The 21,959-nt window shown below is 37.0% G+C and overlaps 1 protein-coding gene across 2 annotated transcripts in view; it reads left to right on the top strand.

Moving 5' to 3' along the window:
- The first annotated feature begins 9,217 nt into the window (after nucleotides 1-9,217).
- Usp14 (ubiquitin specific peptidase 14) overlaps nucleotides 9,218-21,959 on the top strand; it is a 40,270-nt gene continuing 27,528 nt past the window's right edge. The window contains exons 1-3 of one of the 2 annotated variants that reach the window (XM_048806469.1): nucleotides 9,218-9,461; nucleotides 15,012-15,157; nucleotides 17,842-17,874. In XM_048806469.1, coding sequence (XP_048662426.1) covers nucleotides 9,446-9,461; nucleotides 15,012-15,157; nucleotides 17,842-17,874 — 195 coding nt within the window. In that variant the 5' untranslated portion in view covers nucleotides 9,218-9,445. The remainder of the gene's footprint in view (nucleotides 9,462-15,011; nucleotides 15,158-17,841; nucleotides 17,875-21,959) is intronic. The other variant, XM_015482503.2, reaches the window with a different exon arrangement.

Below are 21,959 nucleotides of genomic sequence, written 5' to 3' on the forward strand. Positions count from 1 at the left end.
GGGATGAAAAAGGCAATATCACAACAGACACTACAGAAATACAGAAGATAATTAGAAATTATTTTGAATCCTTATACTCCAATAAAATAGAAGATAGTGAAGGCATCGATAAATTTCTTAAGTCATATGATCTGCCCAGATTGAGTCAGGGGGATATACACAACCTAAACAGACCAAGATCAATTGAGGAAATAGAAGAAGCCATCAAAAGACTACCAACAAAGAAAAGCCCGGGACCAGATGGGTATACAGCAGAGTTTTACAAAACCTTTAAAGAAGAACTAATACCAATAGTTTTCAAGCTATTTCAGGAAATAGAAAAAGATGGAGAACTTCCAAATTCATTCTACGAGGCCAATATCACCTTGATTCCTAAACCAGACAAAGACACTTCAAAGAAAGAAAACTACAGACCAATATCTCTAATGAACATAGATGCAAAAATCCTCAATAAAATTCTGGCAAATCGGATACAGAAACATATCAAAAAGATCATGCATCATGAACAAGTAGGATTCATCCCTGGGATGCAAGGCTGGTTCAATATACGGAAATCAATAAATGTTATTCACCACATCAATAGACTTAAAGATAAGAACCATATGTTCATCTCGATAGATGCAGAAAAAGCATTCAACAAAGTACAGCATCTCTTTATGTTCAAAACACTAGAAAAAGTAGGGATAACCGGAACATACCTCAATATTGTAAAAGCTATCTATGCTAAGCCTTAGGCTAGCATCATTCTGAACAGAGAAAAATTGAAGGCATTCACTCTAAAATCTGGAACAAGACAGGGATGCCCTCTCTCACCACTTCTGTTCAACATAGTTCTCGAAACACTGGCCAGAGCATTTAGACAGACAAAATAAATTAAAGGCATAAAAATAGGAAAAGAAGAACTTAAATTATCACTATTTGCCAAATATCTTCTTTGCTATAAGGAGAGCAACTAAGAACAGAGCAGGGAGAAAGAGCATGAGAAGAAGATTAACATTAAACAGGGAGGAGAGGTGGGAGGGAAAGGGAGAGAGAAGGGAAATTGCATGGAAATGGAAAGAGACCCTCATTATTATACAAAATTACATATAAGAGGAAGTGAGGGGAAAGGGAAAAAAACAAGGGAGAGAAATGAATTACAGTAGATGGTGTAGAGAGAGAAGATAGGAGGGGAGGGGAGGGGAGGGGGGGGATAGTAGAGGATAGGAAAGGCAGCAGAATACAACAGACACTAGTATGGCAATATGTAAAAACGTGGATGTGTATCCGATGTGATTCTGCAATCTGTATACGGGGTAAAAATGGGAGTTCATAACCCACTTGAATCAAATGTATGAAATATGATATGTCAAGAACTATGTAATGTTTTGAACAACTAATAATAAAAAAAAAAAGAAAAAAAAAAGAAAAAAAAATGAACCAAGACAGCTGCAGTCAGATCAAGCTAGATCTTTACAAATGGTATAGCTGAAAGAAATCAGAAGGTGAAATGGGGGGATAAAAGGGCTCAAAGGGGTTGGATTGTGGCTCAGTGGTAGAGCATTTGCCTAGCATGTGTCAGGCACTAGGTTCGATCCTCAGCACCATATTAAAAAAAAAAAAACAAATAAAATAAAGGTATTGTGTCCAACTACAACTAAAAAATAAATAATAAAAAATAATTCTTTATTTAGGTTATATCTTTGCTAATCAGTGATCTTTGAAATGGAGAGAGTATCTGGAAAAGTCTAGCACATGGAAATGTCAATATTCCATTTTTTTACCAAAAACAGTTACTTTAAGAAGACAGGGAACTCCACTTAGTAGAGACTAAACTTTTTATCTTGGCACTCAGGCTCTCTGTAATTACATTCATCTTACCCACCCTGTCTTATCTGTTGACATAGTTCCACACATAGGTCCTCTGCCTTGTGTGTCCTCTGCCCCTCTTCTTAGTCTTCTTCCTAGATCCATATGCAGTGTTATTACATATTTTAATATTTTTTTCCTACATTTTCTGATGGACTGTAACATCCTGGAATATAGGGTCCATGAATAATCAATGAATAATTGATGATTTAATGAATTTGATTGCTTTGGAATTTTGCATTTTCTGTATTTCTCTAGAGCTCTCCTACCTCCAGCTGCCTTACACTCACTTCAGTTTCTTTCTTCTCTAAATTCCTGTCACTAATACCCTTAATCCATTCATGCAGCAAATATGTAGATTGTTTACCCCATGCAGGATCTGTTCCAGGCCTAGGGGACATAGAGATGAATAAGATATATCCAAGTCACTGTCCTGATACGAAGCAGATAATAAACAGATAGCAATCTAATTATAATTATTAAAGTACTTCAGAGCACAATATGATCCTGAATTATCTAACTGAATTGTCAAATATTTCTGAAGGAGATGCAAAGAAGTATTTCACAGTTTAAATGGAAGGATTAAAATATAACTGTTGGGCTGGGATTGTGGCTCAGTGGCAGAGCACTTGCCTAGCACGGGTGAGGCACTGGGTTCGCTCCTCAGCACCATATAAAAAAATAAACTAATAACATTTGAAAAAAAATTAAAAAATATATAACTTATTGCTGGACACATGGAACACATTTTAAAAAAAATATTTGTTTTCATTTATAGGTGGACACAATATCTTTATTTTATTTGTATGTGGTGCTGGGGATCGAACTCAGTGCCTCACACATGGCAGCAAGTGCTCTACCTCTGAGCCACAATCCCAGCCCAGCACACACTTTTAATCCCATGTAATCCCACATTTTTGTAATCTCAAGAGGCTGAAGCAAGTTCAAGACCAGCCTTAAAAATTTAGCAAGACCCTGTCTTAAAATAAAAGATTAAAATGCATATATATGTATATATTTGCTATGTACACACATTAAAACATTAAGTATTAAATGTTAAGGATACTACCTATAGCCAGGCAAGGTGGTGCATGCCTGTAATCCCTCCAGCTACTCTGGAGGCTGAGGCAGGAGGTTAAGTGGGCTAGGTTGGGTAGAGTGCTTCCCTAGCATATGCTAGGTTCAATGGAAAGTTAAAAAAAAGTAATATTAAGTGTTAAAAGTTATTAAATATTAAAAGATAGAAGGCAATTAAATGTTATCTCAATTCCTTGAAATCTAGGATTTCAGAAATTCAAATTTTGTTTGTTTTTTTCTGATGCTGGGGATCAACCAGACCCTTGTGTATGTTAGGACATCATGCTCTACAAAGTAACTAAACATTGCATTCAAGCTGCAGTTGCTTAAAGAGGCAGAAAAAAACTTTCCGGTTTGTAAGGCACATATATTAAAGACACGAGATGTGAGTAAGTGGAGAAAAATTTAGTACACCTTCCAAGGTAGGAGCGAGGAGCAAAAAAGAGAAGGCAGGCACAGTACTGTCAATTCTTGGTGTCTGAGTAGAACAGGTTCCAGGAATTCCTCCAGACACCAAACTCTTCCTGTGCTCAAACCCCTTATATAAAAGGATACAGTATTTGTATAGAATCTATTCACATCCTCCCATGTAGTTCAAATCATCTCTAGATTACTTATTATACTTAATACAATGTCAATGTTATGTAAAGAGTTGTTATACTGTATTATTTAGGGAATAATATCCAGGGAAAAAGTCTCTACATGGTCAGTGCAGTCACAATTATAAAAAAAATTTTGATCTGTGGTTGGCTATATATATATATGCATATGGCATCTGTGAATACAGAGGACTGACTGTATACTCAAACATCATGCAATTTATTTTGTTTGTTTTGTAGCACTGGGTATTGAAACCAGAGCCTTATGCATTCTAGGCAAGCACTCTACCATTAAGGTACATCCCTGACCCTTTCTAAACTATTTTGAGACAGGATCTGTTTAAATTGCCCAGGCTGGCCTTGAACTTTCAATCCTCTGGCTCCAGCCTCCTGAACCCCTCCTGGGATTACAGGTATGTGCTGTCATGTCTGATTCAAATATTATTAATTTTAATTGAAATAGTATACGGAGGAAAATATTAAGCATAAAGCAGCACAGTTTGTGTCCAATTGTGAATATTTTTGTTTTAAAAGAAAATTTTTAATAAGAAACTGTAGGAATTGAACTTAATCTGGAAGGTAAATAGGTAAAAATACAAGTGCATCGGTTATTCGGTTCTGAGTCAACTGTATTTAGTCATTATTCTTTTTTAAAAATATTTTTTAGTTGTAGATGGATACAATACCTTTATCGAACCCAGTGCCTCATACATCCTAGACGAGCACTCTACCACTGAGCCACAACCCCAATCCCTGGCCCATTATTTTTGACATAATATGCACTTTAAATCTTACAACCCTGAGTCATAGACATTATCATATTCATTTTATAGCTGAGAAAACAAAGAATTTTGTTAATTGTTTTAGAAAAAAATATAAGCTTGAAGATTATTCACAAAAGAAACCAATATTTGCATAGCAGAAACTGTTGGTTTTCTACCAAAATGAACTACTGTCTCCTTCCTGTATAATAATAGGTTTAAGCTTGTGTGCTATGTCTTATTAGAAACTATACTTCCCAGGCTTCCATGTAGCTAAGCATGGCCATATAACCGTTTTCACCAATGAAATGTGAATGGAAATAACTTGTAAACATTGCTGTAGTTCTTCTTGCTTAAAAGGAAATTGCTCTCTTGTATTTTTCCCCCTTTTATTTCTTCTTTCTGTGAGCTGAAACTTGGATGTGCCTGCAACCATCTTCAACCAAGAAGGAAAAGACAAGACCCTTAACACATTGCTACTCAAAAGGGTCATTTTTGGACTATGAATATTAGTGTCTCTTGAGAGCTCATTAGTATTTTAAACTCTACCAAACACCTGTGGAAAGAGAATCTGCTGGCCTGGGGATGTGGCTCAAGTGGTAGGGAGCTCGCCTGGCATGCGTGCGGCCCAGGTTCTATCCTCAGCACCACATACAAACAAAGATGTTGTGTCCACCGAAAACTAAAAAATAAATATTAAAAAAATCTTTCTCTCACTCTCTCTTTAACAAGATCCCAGGTGATTTAAGTTTATATTCAACTTGGAGACACCCTTCTGCAGCAGGTAGTGGAGCCGCTTTATGGGTAGAAAGTATGATGGTCTGTAAACAACCTTGCCTTTGCTCTCCCCTGACTCCTCCATAACCTTCTAGCTTCTTTAAGTAATTAAATCTTGAGGCCTCTTTATCATACCAGCATACATTCACTTTATATAATCTGCATCATCTGTTGACCCCCAAATAGGTTTTGCATCAATTTTATGAAATACTTATGAACGCATTTTTTAAAAGAAAGTATTGTTCTAGGCCATCTCCCTCTCCCCCCTTCATGTATATACGTGTGTATATATGTATACACACAAATATTGAGGATCCTAAATTATTTAAGGCTGGGCTTTTTTTCCTAGAAAGACATAACTTAATAGACAGCAACATCAGAACATTAGAATGATACATGATTAAAAAAAAGTATAGTGGATGTTTACTATTTTTATTTATGATCGTCTCTAGTAGACAGAATAATACTTCTGAAAATACACCCATGTCCTAATCTCTTGAACCTGTGAATGTTACCTTCCAAAAGAGACTTGGTGATGTGGTTAAGATGAGAAGATTATCTTGGATTATCCAGGTGGGGCTGATGTAATTACAAGGGACCTTATAAAGAGAGAGGCAGTGGTCAGAGAAGTAACTGCTGAAGTTGGAGAGATGCCATTGCAGGGACGAAGACGGGAGTTGAAGATACAGACAGCTTCTGGAGTCTGGAGAAGGTAAGGAACAGATTCTCTAGAGCCTGCAGAAAGGCTAAAGACTCAACACATTAAAGTTAAGACCATCCTTGGATGTCTCTTCACCAAAGCTGTAGGATGATAAATTTGTACTGTTTTAAGCCACTAAGTTTATGGTAGCTGGTTACAGTAGCCAGGGAAAACTAATATATGGCCTTTTTTTTCTTCTCCATTTGAATAGTCCATGCCCCATCCCTCAATGTGTCTGGATGGGAGGCTGAGCCTGAAATTCCTTTCATTATAGGCTTAGAGGGTAAGGGAACATTGGCCAATTACATATTCTTTCTCAGGGCACAATGTTGAGGGAGTGATGTAGACACAAGATTAGAAATGTTCCAGGGTGACTGGAGTGGGCAGGCTATTTGTATGACATGATCTTGCCTTTGCTCCCTGCTGTCCAATTCTCTTGATTCCTAATCCATTTTCTGTGCTGGTTCCCTGGTTTTCTTGTTGATGATGTTATCTACCCTATATTATTTTCATGTGTGTGTGTGTGTGTGTGTGTGTGTATGTTGCTGGGATTGAATGTAGCAGTGCTCTACCACCAAGTACATTCCCAACCCTTTAAAAATTTTTTTTAAGTTGTAGATGGACACAATACTTGTATTTTTATGTGGTGTTAAAGATCAAACCCTGGGCCTCACATGTGCCAGGCAAGTGCTCTACCACCGAGCTATAACCCCAGCCCTCTTTTAAAAAATTTGAGACAGGGTCTTGCTAAAATAACCCAGGCTGGCCTTGAACTTGTGATTCTTCTGCCTCAGCCTCTTGAGTGGCTGGGATCACAGGTGTATGCCATCATGCTGGGCTGCTACCCTATATTATACCAACCAATTATCTAGTTTCTCCTGTTTCCAGTCAGGTGCTCCAATTAAGGAAAAAAGTTATGGAGCTAATATGTGCATGTTTTAATATTCCTACACATACTTTGTTCTATTAGGACAAGACCTTTGTTTAATTCATTTTGCACCCATAACTTCTATTTTACATGTGCGGGTCACTACATGCTAGTTGAATAAAAGAAGAAAATAGCTAATAATGTAAGACTATTTCATAGGCAGGAAGGGGCAATAATGGGAGTAGGCTTCAAGTTTTATCTGAAAGATTTAGCAATAAACGGAGACTTTAAAGTTGTACAGAATTTCTTTTAGCAAGATGAGCACAGGGCATTCTAATCAATAAACCACAGGTAGTTAGTTCACTATATATTTTAATAGCCTTGTTTATTTATTCATAAACATGCTTGTTGAGATCTTACCAATATATTCATTATTTAAAGAAGTCCACCTTATAAAGAGGAGTCTATCCATTAAATATAGGTAGAACAGGCTTATTGCTGTCATCTACAACCCTCTCTGACACAGTGGAAGGCTAGTTCTGCAAATTTCCTTTTTTTTTTTTGGTACCAGGGATTGAACCGAGAGGGGCTTAACCACTGAGCCACATCCCCAGCCCTTTTTTTATTTTTTATTTTGATACAGTGTCTTGCTAAGTTCCTTAGGGCCTTACTAAATTGCTGAGGCTGGCCTGGAACTAGCTATCCTCCTGCCTGAACCTCCTAACCCCTGGGATTACAGGCATACATCAAGGCACTTAGCTCTGCAAATTTCCTTTTATGTTCCCTTTCAGTTGCTAGAATGGTTTCACAGCTCCTATCTATTTTAAATTTAGCTCAACAGATCTCCAGAGAGGCTGGAAGAAGTTAGCTATACCAAAGGAGACATTGTGGTGCTGAAAACAAATTTGATCTAGAAGGTCATGTATAGAAAAACTAAGCTTAAAGTGAAGCCAGAATTAGACAAGCAGTCTGTATAGATAGGTAAATCAAGTCAGGTTGGATCAAGGAGGCCAATTTGAGTGAGTTCAGAAAATCGGAGAGGGATTGAAATGCTAATGCCTTCAGTGCCCTTCCTCCACCCTTATCCAGATAACCTGCCCCTGCTCCAACCAGTTGCTATGGTAACCTGTCCAAGGGATTGTCCCTCCTCACCTGCCAAGATCATGCCACCTTGGCCCCTCTGGCCCATCTGCTTCTCACGTTTTGGGGATCTCACTGAGCATCTCCTGGGCAGGAAAGAGACAGATAAGGGAAGAGGGCAGGAGAACAAAGGAAGCCTAAGACATATAAAAAGGCAGGTCACCCTCACTTCTTGAGATACCAGGATACCAGCCATGGCCCTCTACTCCCTCCCAGGAGAAGTCTATGTTACCCCTTTTAAATAAACCCTGCTTTATATGTTTGCCTCAGTGTGCTTCTCTAATGTTATACTTCAACATGTGAGGAAGCAGGACTTGTCACTGGTAATGGGTGGTATCAAAAGTATGTTGCTTTCATATCCAATTCTCATAGCATCAAATAATGCCCAAGTGCCTAACAGCCAAGATTCATGTTTATAATAATGAGGAAAACACATTGAGAAGTGTGATCAGAGTTACTAAGGGAACATTTGGGTGCAATGGGAGTGCAGTTTAGAGAATGATTTGCACTTGCACCCTTACATCTTTAGGTCTCCCTATCAACTTCAACAAGAGGCAGCAAAGACTTTTCCATAAATGACCTATGCATTATATATTCCACGTCACTCCCCACAACCTTAGAGGCTAAATCCTGGGGCCCCTTCTGCTCAGCTCCATCCCTAGCCCTTTTCATTTTTATTTTGAGACAGTCATTCCCTAAGTTGCCCAGGCTGGCCTTGAATTTACATTCTCCTGCTTTAGCTTCCTGAGTAGCTGGGATTACAGGTGTGCACCACCACTCCAGACACATGCACTGTTTTTTAAAAATCTATTTTAGAGAACTATATTACCAGACATTTGCAAAACAGGCAATAAAGCTACCCATAGCCTGCTTCTGTAACCATGCTCTATGAAACCCCTTGCAAGTCTTTACTGTTATAATAACAACTATAAATTATCTAATATTATAAGTGATATAATAGTTATCATTTATTTCATACTGTGCTAAGTACCTTCTTTACATAACCTAATTTAATCTCCAAAACAATCAGAATGTAGACACTATCATTTCAATTATATAGATAAACTAAGGCTCAGAGTCCTACAGCTCATAAGAGCTGGGATTTAGAATAAGTCCTTGTACAATCACTAATTTTATGTAGGTATAATCACGATGCTCAACACATTTTAATCCCCTTAATAAATGTGACATAGAGCAAGGCCCCTCAACTCCCAGCTCCCTAGCTGGGTACGTGAAAAACAAAAATCTCTGGTTGCAATGACCCACCATTTTTGAAAACAGGGAAAAGTCAACTTTTTAAAAATCAGACAGCCAGGGGCAAGGCAGGTTCCCATTCAACCCGCGGGGCGGGCGGGGCCTCGTGGACCACGCGGTCAGTCAGCCCGAGTGGGCGTCCAGTGCGCAGGCGCGCACCTGCTCTGGCGGCTGGGGCCGCGTGCCCACGGCCCGCCCCTGCCCTTCCTGTCGCGTCTCCGCCCTGCAGTCTCTCTGTGGGCGAACTGCGTGCTGCTGCGTCATCGCCAGTGGCCGGTTTGAATGAGACTCGTCGCACCCGAGCCGCCACCACCGTGCTTCCACCTCCGCCGCCTCCACAAGCTTCTTCTGGTCCCTTTCCCTGCGCGGTCTTTGCCAGGACCAGCCTTCCTACGCCGCCACCTTCCTGCGCACCCCCGCCATGCCGCTGTACTCCGGTGAGCTCCCTCCTTGCCTCTTATCGCACTCTCGCGGCGGACTTTTAGGCCTCCACGTAGGCCTAGCTTGCAGAGGCGGGCGCGGGGCATGGACTGGGGGAGCGCAAGGGTGGGGTGCGCTGGGTGGCTGCAGAGCGGGGACGACCCTGGCACCTTCCCCTCCCTGTTGCGACGGAGACTTGCCACGCGTGGGAGCCGCCTGCTGGGTGGGATGGGAGCCGGAGTAGAGATTGGGAAGCTGCTCCGAGTCATGACTCTGCAGAATAGTTTGTCGCTGTCCTAGTGTGCTGGGGAAGGTGAGGGTGTGTCCTGGGGTTTGGGCTTCTTGGTGGCAGCTGCGGAAGGAAGTAGGGAAAGAGGGTAGGGATGGAGGGACTCAGGGATGTTAAGAGTGGCCTTCATCCTCCTTGGGGTTGATAGCTGCCCTTTGCTCACCCTTTGCTGCCTTTTGGCTCAGCTGCCCCCTTTATGCCCATTTCAGTTCTATTCCGAGGCAGATTGAAAAACCTGTATATTTACTTGTTCATTTTCATTTCATCATATATTGTATTGGACTTCTGTGACCAAAGTGTTGTGTTAGCTTTGAGAGGTAGACGAATGTAAATATCCGCCAGCGTTTTTTTTTGTTTTTTTTTTTGTGTGTGTGTGTTTATTTTTTAGCTTTAGGTGGACACAATATCTTTTATTTTATTTTTATGTGGTGCTGAGGATCGAACCCAGCGCCCCACGCATGCCAGAGGAGCGCGCTACTACTTGAGCCATATTCCTAGCCCTCCACCAGCGTTTTTGTTTGGCATTTGACAGGACTGGTTTGCTCCATGGCTGCCTAACATGTTGACCAGGAATCACATTTTTACTTACTCAATGGACCTACTGTTTTCCAGTCTTATTCAAAATGGCACCTAACATGTGTATAATGGCCCTAATTAGGTATGGATATGTGATTCATTGACTGTCCCTTACCCGACTGTGTCATAGTTCCTTTAAGGTTCAGGATTTTCAGTGAATCAAGAGTACTGTTTAATCTCTAGCTGGATTCTTGATGGTCTAGAATTTTGAATCCAAGCTTTAATAATAATTACCCAACCCTTTTCTAAAGCCACAGCTTGAAATATCCTATCTTGAAATGGGATATGCAGTATTAAATTGAGGGGGCATTAATTAAATAATGGTTGATAAAGAAGGCTACCTACTAACACATTGGTAGGTTTATAAGCATACAACAAAACCAGTCTTTCTCTTTATTCCTGCAAAAAATGCCACAATAGATTCTAACTTAAAAATTTAGTTCTGTGTTAAATATTTAATCAGATCTTTTTCTCATTCCCAACATGTAGGTATTGAAGTAAATTTCAAAGGTCCCTTCCATTGACATCTCCATGTTGAGAGTGTATTTTCAAGATCAGCAAAAAGCCTTATATTAAAATGAAGAGAACATTTTAAGTACCATTCCTTAAGTTTTACTATCTAGATTCTTAAATGATTAAAGACAAGTACGATAAAGATTATTGAACACCCAATGTAAGCTGGATTTTTTTTTTTTTTTTTTTGTACCCAGGGATTGAACCCAGGGGCACTCGAACACTGAGCCACATCCCCAGACCTTTTTTTAAAAAAATTTATTTAGAGACAGGGTTTCATTAAGTTGGTTAGGACCTTTCTAAGTTTAAAAAAATATCTATATCTATATCTATATATAGATATAGATATAGATTTTTTTTTTAAGTTTTAGGTGGACACAATATCTTTATTTTCTTTTATGTGGTGCTGAGGATCGAACCCAGTGCCTCACACATGCCAGGCGAGCGCGCTACCACTTGAGACACATCCCGAGCCCCCTTTCTAAGTTTTTGAGGTTGGCTTCTGAGCTGCTGGGATTACAGGCATGGGCCACAGTGCCACGCCATGTGAGCTGGGGTTTTATATGCTTTGCCTTGTTTTAATCTTTAACATAATCCTGTGTTACTGGTATGATTTCCCTTTTTGGATAAGCAAAAAGTTTAAGAAGGCCATCCATGGCTAGTGACACAGCTAAATAAATTTTAAATAAGTTTCTCTGGTTGGTCCCTCTCTATCTCAATTGTCTCTCAACTAGGCAAGCACTCTACCATTGAGCTAAATCTTCAGCTTTTTTTTTTTTTTTTTTCCTGGACTGGCCTGGAACTTGAGATCCTCTTGCCTCAGCTGATACAGGCATGTGCTGTAGGACTGGCAATTTCTAATATTATTTTGATTTAATCTTATGTCATCTTTAGCTTGGCTTATTTTTATACCCTCCCTCCTTGCCAACTGAACCCAGGGCTAGGGAAGTGTTCCACTACTAAACTACATCCCCAGCCCTTTCTTTTGAGACAGAGACTTGCTAAATTACCTGGTCTGGCCTCAAACTTGAATCCTTCTGCCTCAGCTTCCCAAGTATCTTGGGATTATAGGCATGTACCACTGCATCTGACTGTATGTTTCTTAATTTTTTTTTTTTTTCTGTTGTTAGGGAACAAACCCAGGGCCTAGAACATCATAAGCAGGCTCTCCAATTCTGAGCTACATCTCTAGCCCCCTATTATTGTATTTCTATTTTCTTAGTGATTACAGTTATACCACCTGCAAATTGATTTTACCTGCTACTGCTAAAGTAATCCAATACTATTCAAAACCAGACCAAGATATCCTTTATGAAAGTCTTTCAGGGATTACACATAGCCTACAACATAGAACTCACATGTGTGTTCTAGTTTGACTTACATATCTTCCTGACTTGATCCTTAGCTTCAGTTTAATTTACTATTTCCCCTTCACTTTGGGGATTTTTTACATTTTGGAAAGCACCATATTGCTCTATGCTATTGAATATTTATCTCATCTTTTTTGTTAATGTTTATTTTTTAGTTTAAGTGGACACAATATCTTTATTTTTTGTATGTGGTGCTGAGAATCTAACCCAGTGCCTCACGCATGCTAGGTGAGCGCGCTACCACTTGAGCCATATCCCCAGCCTCTATCTCATCTTTTAGGAAAACTTTTTTATTCTTTGGCTAGCCAGTTATGGTGGCATATACCTGTATCCCAGAGACTCTATGATCATGAGTTCAAAGTCAGCCTTAGCAACTTATCAAGGCTGGGGATGTGGCTCAGTGGTTAAGTGCCCCTAGGTTCAATCCCCAGTAACAAAACAACAACAAAAACAACAAAAAACAGTTGATGGTCATAATTCCAAAGTTAGCAGTTCCTATAAAAAAATCCTTTCTTGTTCATGAAGCATTCCTCTGTATTCCATACCTTTATAATATATAATAACATTATTGTGTAATTTATATAGTAAGTATATATAGGTTCTGTGCTTGTCAATTAAAGTGAGTGCTTGATATAGTCAACGAACTGATGATAGAACTGGAAGCAGGTTTTCAAATTCTGATTTCAGAAGTTTGAAATCAGACAACTATTAGTTGTGAGATTCTCATTTTTAAAGATATAAAATTTTCAATGGAAACAATGTGTATCCTTGAGTTTATTATTACTTGTTTTAAAAGTTAGCTGTTTTATGAGGCTGACCAAGAGATATATATTTTTAGTTATGTCTTTATTTTACTTTATGTGGTGCTGAGGATCGAACCCTGACCAAGATATTTTTATTGGAGTAAAATATATGTAACAAAATTTACCATCTTAACTGGCTGTTGCCCTTCTCTGACAGCTTCCTAAGTTGCCAAGACTACAGGCATCAGCCACAGCACCCAGCAACTATCTTAACTGTTTTTTGTATAGTTTGATATCACTAAGTATATTCACATTTTTCCACAACCATCATTATTGTCTCTCTCTAGAAATTTTATATTCTAAAAGTGAAACTCTGTACCCCATTAAATAAAACTCCCCATTTCTTCTTACCCTACTTGATGACAGGAGATATTCTCTTCTTGTCTTTATGAATTTGATTACTCAGGGTACCTCATATATGTGGAACCATATAGTATTTGTCTTTTTAAAAAAATATTAATTTTTTCGTTGTAGTTGGACACAATACCTTTATTTTATTTATTTATTTTTATGTGGTGCTGAGGATAGAACCCAGAGCCTTGCATGTGCTTGGCTAGTGCTCTACTGCTGAGCCACAACCCCAGCCCAGTATTTGTCTTTTTAGGACTAGCTTATTTCACATAACACAGTGTCTCCAAGATTAATCCATGTTGTGTAGTATATGTAAAAATTTCATAAGGCTGAATACTGTTCCATTGTGGGTTGTTGTGAATAATGCTGCTATGAACATGTACACTGTTATCTGTTTGAGTACCTGCTTTCAGTACTTCTTGGTAGTTGAATATCTTAATTCTGAGTTTATTTTTTTGAAGAAATGCCAGATTGTTTCCCACAGTGGCTGCCATTTTACACTTACATTAGCAGTGTACATGGGTGCCAGTTTTTTCCACACACTCATTAGCACTTGTTCTGTTTAAAAAACAAACAATTTTTAAAAAACCAGTAGTACTAGCCATCCTAATAAATGTGATATGGGATTTTTATATATTTTTTTTAGTGATTTAGGTATATCTATAGATTCTTAATATTTGAGCATTTCTTGCTCAGGAACAACACCTATAATCCTTGGCCTATTCTCAGTATACTTTATTCCAAGATTTTCTTGTCTCCTGGTAAACTGTATAACCTTTCTCTCCTCCTTTTGTTCCAACAGTATGTATTGATTCAAATGATTCTTTGGATAAACACTTCATGAAGGCTGTGAACCTCTTTATTCTGGGAAATTGTTCAGTTTGAGTGTGATGAGAAATCCACTTCAGTCTGCAGAGATTTCTGGAGTAGGATTTAGAAGACTTGGATATTTCTTGTAGTTGTTGCTGCTGCAGAATTGAGTATTGAACCTAAGGGTGCCCTAGCACTGAGCTACATCCCCAACCCCTATTTTTTATTTTGAGACAAGATCTCCCTAAGTCTCCCAGGCAGGCCTTGAACATGGGATCTTTCTGCTTCAGCCTGTCAAGCAGCCGAGATTACAGTCATGTGCTATTGTGCCTGGCAAAACTTGTATATTTATTAATTAATTAATAATTAACCAATTTTGTGATATTAGTCAATTCAAGTCTAATGTTCCAATATTTATATAATGAATGAGAAGTTAGAGTCAGTAAAATTTTATTCTGGTCACACTGCATGCATATGTTTCTTGATCAAGTAGATATTATGAGCATAAAAAGATGAAAGGGCATAGTTTGACTTTCAAGAACTAGCTCAGTGGGTGATCCCAGAGGGTTTTCTAAAACTGAAATCTTTTGTTTTTGGTACCAGGGATTGAACTCAGGGGTGTGTAACCACTGAACCAAGTCCCCAAACCTCTTCCTCCCTTTAAAAAAAATATTTTATTTAGAGGTGGGTTCCCCCTGAGTTGCTTAGGGTTTTGCTTAAATGCTGAGGCAGGATTTGAACTCAAGATTCTCCTTCCTCAGCCTCCTGAGCTGCTGGGATCACAGGCGTGTGCCACCGCAACTGGCTTAAATCTGAAATCTTATAAATGAAAAATTTTTTTTTTTTAATTTACAGTTACTGTAAAATGGGGAAAGGAGAAATTTGAAGGTGTAGAATTGAATACTGATGAACCTCCAATGGTGTTCAAGGCTCAGCTTTTTGCACTGACTGGAGTCCAGCCAGCCAGACAGAAAGTTATGGTGAAAGGAGGAACCTTGAAGGTAAAATTTAGTTGAGATTTTCTTTATATGCTATCATTATATAATTAGTGAAAATAATTAACACTGAGAAATCTGTTTAGTGTTAATATACCATTTATAGTACTTTTTTACTCACTGAAAATATATAATTTTATGGGTTTAAAGCTCTGTTCGTATTTATGTTGCGTATGGGAGGAACATTGTGCCTATTTCAAAACATAAAAGTATCACTTTAGATTTTATTTTGCAATTAGATATCTTTGAATGTTAGGGGAGTGGGATATTTTATAATTATTGGTATTAGTATTATTTGACTTGTTTTCCTATGAATACATATTAAAAGTATTTAATTTTGTTTGACCAATATAAAATTTATTTCTGTAGTAATTTTAAGTTAATAGAGATGGAAAATTTTCTCTCTTAAAAACATGCAACAATATGATTAGATTTGTTTTCTTTTTAAAATAGTAAAAAATGTATTGTACATGAACTTAAATGTTAAAATTTAAAGTTCTTAAACATCTCTTCCAAAACTCTGATTCTGGAATACTAGAAGCTTAAAATTTTTTTCCCTTTTTTCTTTTTTTATGTCCTACACATTGAAGCCTTTTGTCTCTTGAGCAATTGCTATCACCTATCTAAGAGATGAGAGTCAAATTTTTCAAAAAGCAAGGGGACCTAAGTTTTCATTTAGTTCCTTTGGCATGATCACAGTGACTCTAGCATATATCTGCTTCATTGATGAAGGGCCACAAAAAAATGAGAAAGTATTTTTTTTTTTTTTAAATAAGCAATTGTGTATGGCTCAGTGGCAAAGTGCTTGCCTAGCATGCACAAGATCTTGGATTCAATCCCCAAGATGTACCATTTCTTATGATTAAAGGCAATAGTTAGTTCTTAAACTGAAAAAGACCTTTAGGAAGTTACTGTTCCATTTTTAAACAAGAGTGTCCAAAGAGATGATTAGTCATACTAATGAAGGGGAGACGCATATTGAATATCTGGTACCTTCTGTGAAAAGAAGAGTGGGCTGTAAATATAGCTCAGTGGTAGAATCCTTGCCTGGCACATGAGGCCCTGGGTTTGATCCCCAGCACCATAAAATTTTTAAAAAACTAAAAAGGAAAAGGAGTAATGTGGGACTGACTTCATCTTATGAGGGGAAGGGCTTAGCTATAGTAAGTTACTACATCTGTGGAACAGGGATGGCCTTAAAAAAACAAAATCTTGGTTTAACACATGAAGCAAAAGTTTTTGTAAATTGCTTCATAAATGTGAGATTTAGGACTCAAAACATTTGTGGACATGCAGATATTGCTGAGAGTTTGTTTGTCTTGATCAGTTTGGTTCACTTTCCTAATATATTTTTAGTTGTTTTGTTTTTGTTTTGATGGGAATTGAATGCCAGAGCCTTGTGCATACTATGCAAGTTCTTTATCACTGAACTACATCCCCAGCTCCCTCCTTGTATAATTTATTTTTTAATTTTAAAACTTATTATTGTTTGTTGAGGTACTAGGGATTAAAACTAGGGCCTTGCATGTGCTAGGCTAGTAATCATTGATTACCTCTCTGTCCCTTTTTATTTTTTATTTTGAGACAAGGTCTCATTTCATTGCCCAAGCTGGCTTTGAACCTGTGATTCTTATGCCTTAGCATTCTGAATAGCTGGGATTATAGGTGGGTGCCATCACTCCTGGCCTGGTATCATTTTTTTTTTTTAATATTTATTTTTTAGGTGTAGATGGACACAACACAATGTCTTTTTTTTTTTTAAGAGAGAGGAGAGAGAGAATTTTTTTTTTTAATATTTATTTTTCAGTTTTCGGTGGACACAATATCTTTATTTTATTTTTATGTGGTGTTGAGGATCGAACCCAGCGGCCTGTGCATGCCAGGCGAGCGCGTTACCGCTTGGGCCACATCCCCAGCCCCAACATATAATGTCTTTATTTTTATGTGGTGCTGAGGATCGAACCTGGGTCCCGCCTGTGCTAGGTGAGCGCTCTTCCACTGAGCCACAATCCCAGCCCCTGGTATAATTTTTAATAGCACTTACGTTCTCAAGAGCCTCCTGGTTTGGATGATAAATTATATAGTCACATTAGTTACCTATGCCTTATTTTATAAATTAGTCTTCATATTCTTGTCATATAACCTAGTTATTAATTCGCTCTCTTGCTTCTAAACTTGCAAAACATTAGGATCTGTCATTTGTCATCAAATATTTAGTACTTGCTAAGTATACTTAAATGTGTTTTAGTACTTGGTGCTGCCCTGTACTTAGATTGTGTCACTGTATGCAATTTAAGCAATCGTTAGACTTCCTGGCTTTTTGGTTGTATGTGTTTTGAAACCTTTTTTTTTTTTTTTTTGGTTACAAGGGATCGAACCCGGGGTACTTTACCACTGAGCCATATCCCCAGCCCCTATTTATATTTTATTTAGAACAGGATTTTGCTGAGTTGTTAAGGGCATTGCTAAGTACTAAGGCTAGCTTTGAGCTTGTGATCCTCATGCCTTAACCTCTTGAGCTGCTGGGATTACAGATGTGTGCCACAGTGTCCGGCTTCAAATATTTTTTTTTTGATTGAATTAATTTTGAATAGAATTCATAAGCAGGATAAATTTTATTTGAGGAAGCTTTTAAAACTTAGTACTTGTGCAGAGATGGTTAAATTTTCTTTTGTTTGTTTTTGAAACAGGATGATGATTGGGGAAACATCAAAATAAAAAATGTAAGTATTAAGAACACTTCCTACAATGCAGTAACATAATTATTACACCAAAAATAAATTCCAAATAACTTTTTTTTATTATGTATATCCATGTGTTCCAGTACCATTTATTGAATACTTTTCTTTTTCCATTGAATTGTGTTAGTTTTTCTTGAAAATCAATTGTCGGTCTAATTTTGGATTGTTGTTTCATTGATCTAGTTGATTAAAGTTGTACTACTACCACATGGTCTTGATTATTAAAGCTTTATATTAAAAGTCTTAAAAATTTCCAACTTTTTCTCCTTTTAAAAGACTACTTTAGCTCTTATGTATTTGCTTATAATTTTAGAATAAGTATGTTAATTTATTTTTTTATAATTTTTAAAAAATATTTTTCTCTTAGCTGTTGATAGATCTTTATTTTATTTATTTATACGTAGTGCTGAGACTTGAACCCAGTGCCTCACACATGCAAGGCAAGTGCACTACCACTGAGCCACAGTCCCAGCCCAAGTATGTTAATTTCTACAAATTGACTACTAGGATTTTGCTTGAAACTTCATCAAATCTAAATTCAATTTTGGGAGAATGAATGTCTTAATATGGAGTATTAAAATCCTTAAATAGTCAGATGTGGTGGCGCATACCTATAATCCCAGCAATTTGGGAGGCTGAGGTAGGAGGATTGCAAGTTCAAGGCCAGCCTCAGTAATTTAGCCAGTATAAAGAATTTATAAATTCTTTATAAAGAATTTAGGATGATCTTGTCTCAAAATAAATCAAAAGGCCTGGATATGTAGCTCAGTGGTAAACCACGCTTGGGTTCAGTCTCTAGTACCAAAAAAGAAGTAAATGAATAAATAAATAAATTCTTAAGTTTATTTAGGTCTTTATTTTGTCTTTGGGTTGTAGGTTTTTCGTTTAGAATCTTTTATGGTTTTTGTTAGATTCTTAGAACAAGGTTTCTTTGCTGTTGAATGATATTTTATAAAATGTGTTTTTCAGCATTTATTGCTAGAATGTAAAAAATATGATTGATTTTCCTAAGTTTGTTTTCATCCTGAGATCTTATAATTAATTCATTTAATAGTTCCAATAGCTTTTTGGATTTAGATTTGATGTTTTCTGTGTACATAGGCATATTATCTGAAAATAATGAGTTTTACTTTTTCCTTTCTTTTTTCACTTCTTTTTAAAATTATTGTTGACATATAATTGATAAACAAATGACTTCTAATTTCATTTTCTTTCATAACTTCTTGCTAGGACTTCTAATACATTAATATTGAATAGAAAGTGATGAGAGTAGACATCTTTTCCTACTTCACTAATATTTAAATTATGAATGGCTATTGAATGAAGCACTTTTTCTGCTTCTGGTTAAAATGATCATATGATTTTTCTTTTGGTAATTTGGTTATCCCCCATATACCCTTTCACACTGGGGTCTTATCCCAGGGCTGGTGCCTGCTAGGCAAGCACTTCAAACTCCTGGGTTCAAATGATCCTCATGCCTTAGCCTCCTGAATAGCTGGTATTATAGGTGTGTGCCATTGGGCCCAGCAATTTTTAATTGGTAAACCTTTGCATTTCTGGAGTGTGCAGTTCTCAAACCCCTTTGCATATTTTATGGATCGAAAACCCCAAAGAGTTTTGTATATATCCATTGATATTAGATGTTAAAGCTGATACATTTTTAAATATTTATTCATTTAAAAACAATAACGGGACTGTGGATACAGCTCAGTGGTAGAATGTGTGCTTAATATCTGCAAGGCCTTGGGTTCAATCTACAGCGCCATAAGTAAGTACATACATACATCTAAAACCTAATATAATCAATGGATTGTTCATTTGATATTTAAAAAATATTTTTCAACACAAAAATGTAGTAAAGGAACTGGCATTGTTATAAATATTTGCAAATCGTGTGTGTGTGTGTGTGTGTGTGTGTGCGTGTGCGTGTGCGTGCGCATGTGCGTGCGCTGGAGGGGCATTTTAGGAATTTAACCTGAGGCACTCTACCACTGAGCTACACTTCCATCTCGGGATTATTTTTATTTTGAGACAGGGGCAGGTTGTTGAGGCTGGCCGTGAACTTGTGATACTCTTGCCTCAGAGTCCTGAGTTGCTGGGATTAAAGATGTGCGCCACTGTGCTAGGCAATTTTTGACTCGTTTTATAGAAAACTGCTAAATTCTGTACTTTCTTTTATATTCACTCTGTTGTGATGTGTGGCTTTAGTTTATGCCTCAGGTAGTCATACAGGTGGAAAATGAAGTGTCTTTTCAGATAAAATTATAGACATCCTTTCACAGAATACCAAAATTCAACACATAGTAGTTTATTTAAATTTTTTTTTTGAAGATGGAGTCTTGTTATGTTGCCACTGAGCTATATTCCCAGTTTTTTTTTTTTATTTTTGTTTTTGAGACCAAAAAATGCCCTGGCAGACCTCAAATTTGTGATCCTCCTGCTTAGCCTCCCAAGTAAGTGAGATTACCACCATGCCTATAAATTGGATGTTTTTGCTTGTTGTGTTTTGATCAGTGTGCTAAGGATTTATCAGTAAACCTTTCCAGTTCTTGATTTTGTTGATTTATATTATTGCCCAATTGATATCTACTCTGAAAACTATTTTTTCCTAAGATTTAAATTTATTAACTTCTCTTCTAGTTGCATACATAAGTTTTTTATATATTGTATTTTTATTATCATATAGCAAAGAACATTTTCTAATTTACCTTATGATTTCCTTTTTGTCCCTTGGGTTGTTTAGAATCAGGTTAATTTCCAGTCATTTGAAGCTTTTCCTAGATATGTGCTATTGATTTCTAATTTCTTGTGGTCAGATAACATGCCCAATGTTATTATAGTCTTCTAAAGTTTATTGTTACTTGTTTATATCTAATTATTTGTATGTATTCTCGGTTGTCAGATAAAATGTTCTATAAACTATAAATGTCAGTTAGGTCCTGTTGGTTTATATTGTTCAAGTCCTCTATATCGTTATTGCTTTTTTTGTTTGTTTACTTGTTTTGTCTACTTGTTTAGCAAGTGCATTCAAATCTCCAGCTATAATTGTGGATTTGATCATTTCTCCTTTTAGTTCTGTCACCTTTTGCTTCATAGATTTTGATATTTTCTTATTAGATACACAACATAGGATTGTTATGTCTTCATGAACTGATCTTATTTAATTATGAAATGTTCTTTATTTCTGATAAATTTCTTGTTCTGAGATTTACTTTGTCTTTTCTTTACATGACCACTGTTTTTTAAATCATTGTTTTCATTTTCCTTCTTGCTTTTAGTCTGTTTCTTTATATTTAAAGTTAATTTTTAAAAGATAGCATCTAGTTGGGTCTGGCTTTTTTATTCAATCTAGAATCTTTCCCTTTTAATTGGAGTATTAGATCATTTATGTTCAATGTAATTATTGATATGTTTGGATTTACGATTACCATCTTGCTATTTTTTTTTTTTCTGCTGTTGTTTTTTTTGTTGTTCCAGAGATTGAACCTAGGGGCACTTAACCACTGAGGCGCATCCCCAGCCCCTTTTTATATTTTATTAGAGACAGGGTCTTGCTGAGTTGCCTCACTAATTTTCTGAGGTTGGCTTAGAACTTGCAATCCTTCTGCCTCAGCCTCCTGTCTTTAAGTTAACATTAAATGGGTAGAGTATATTTAAATGAATAAATACTTATTAAAATTTCTCAGGTTTAATTTTTTAAAAATATATTTATTTTTTAGTTTTAGATGGATACAATATCTTTATTTTACATTCATGTGGTGCTGAGGATCGAACCCAGTGCCTCGTTTATGCTACTCGAGCACTCTACCACTGAGCCACATCCCCAGCCCTCAGGTTTAATTTTTTTTTTTTTTTTAGAGAGGGAGAGAGAGAATTTTTTAATATTTATTTTTTAGTTTTCAGTGGACACAACATCTTTATTTTATTTTTATGTGGTGCTGAAAATTGAACTCAGCGCCCCATGCATGCCAGGCAAGCGCGCTACTGCTTGAGCCACATCCCAATCCCAGGTTTAATTTTTAATGTGATAAATATTGATAGATAAAATCCACGTAACAAAAGCTCTT

The sequence above is a fragment of the Marmota marmota genome, unplaced genomic scaffold (assembly GCF_001458135.2).
Source record: "Marmota marmota marmota unplaced genomic scaffold, marMar, whole genome shotgun sequence".
Classification (NCBI taxonomy): Eukaryota; Metazoa; Chordata; class Mammalia; order Rodentia; family Sciuridae; genus Marmota; species Marmota marmota.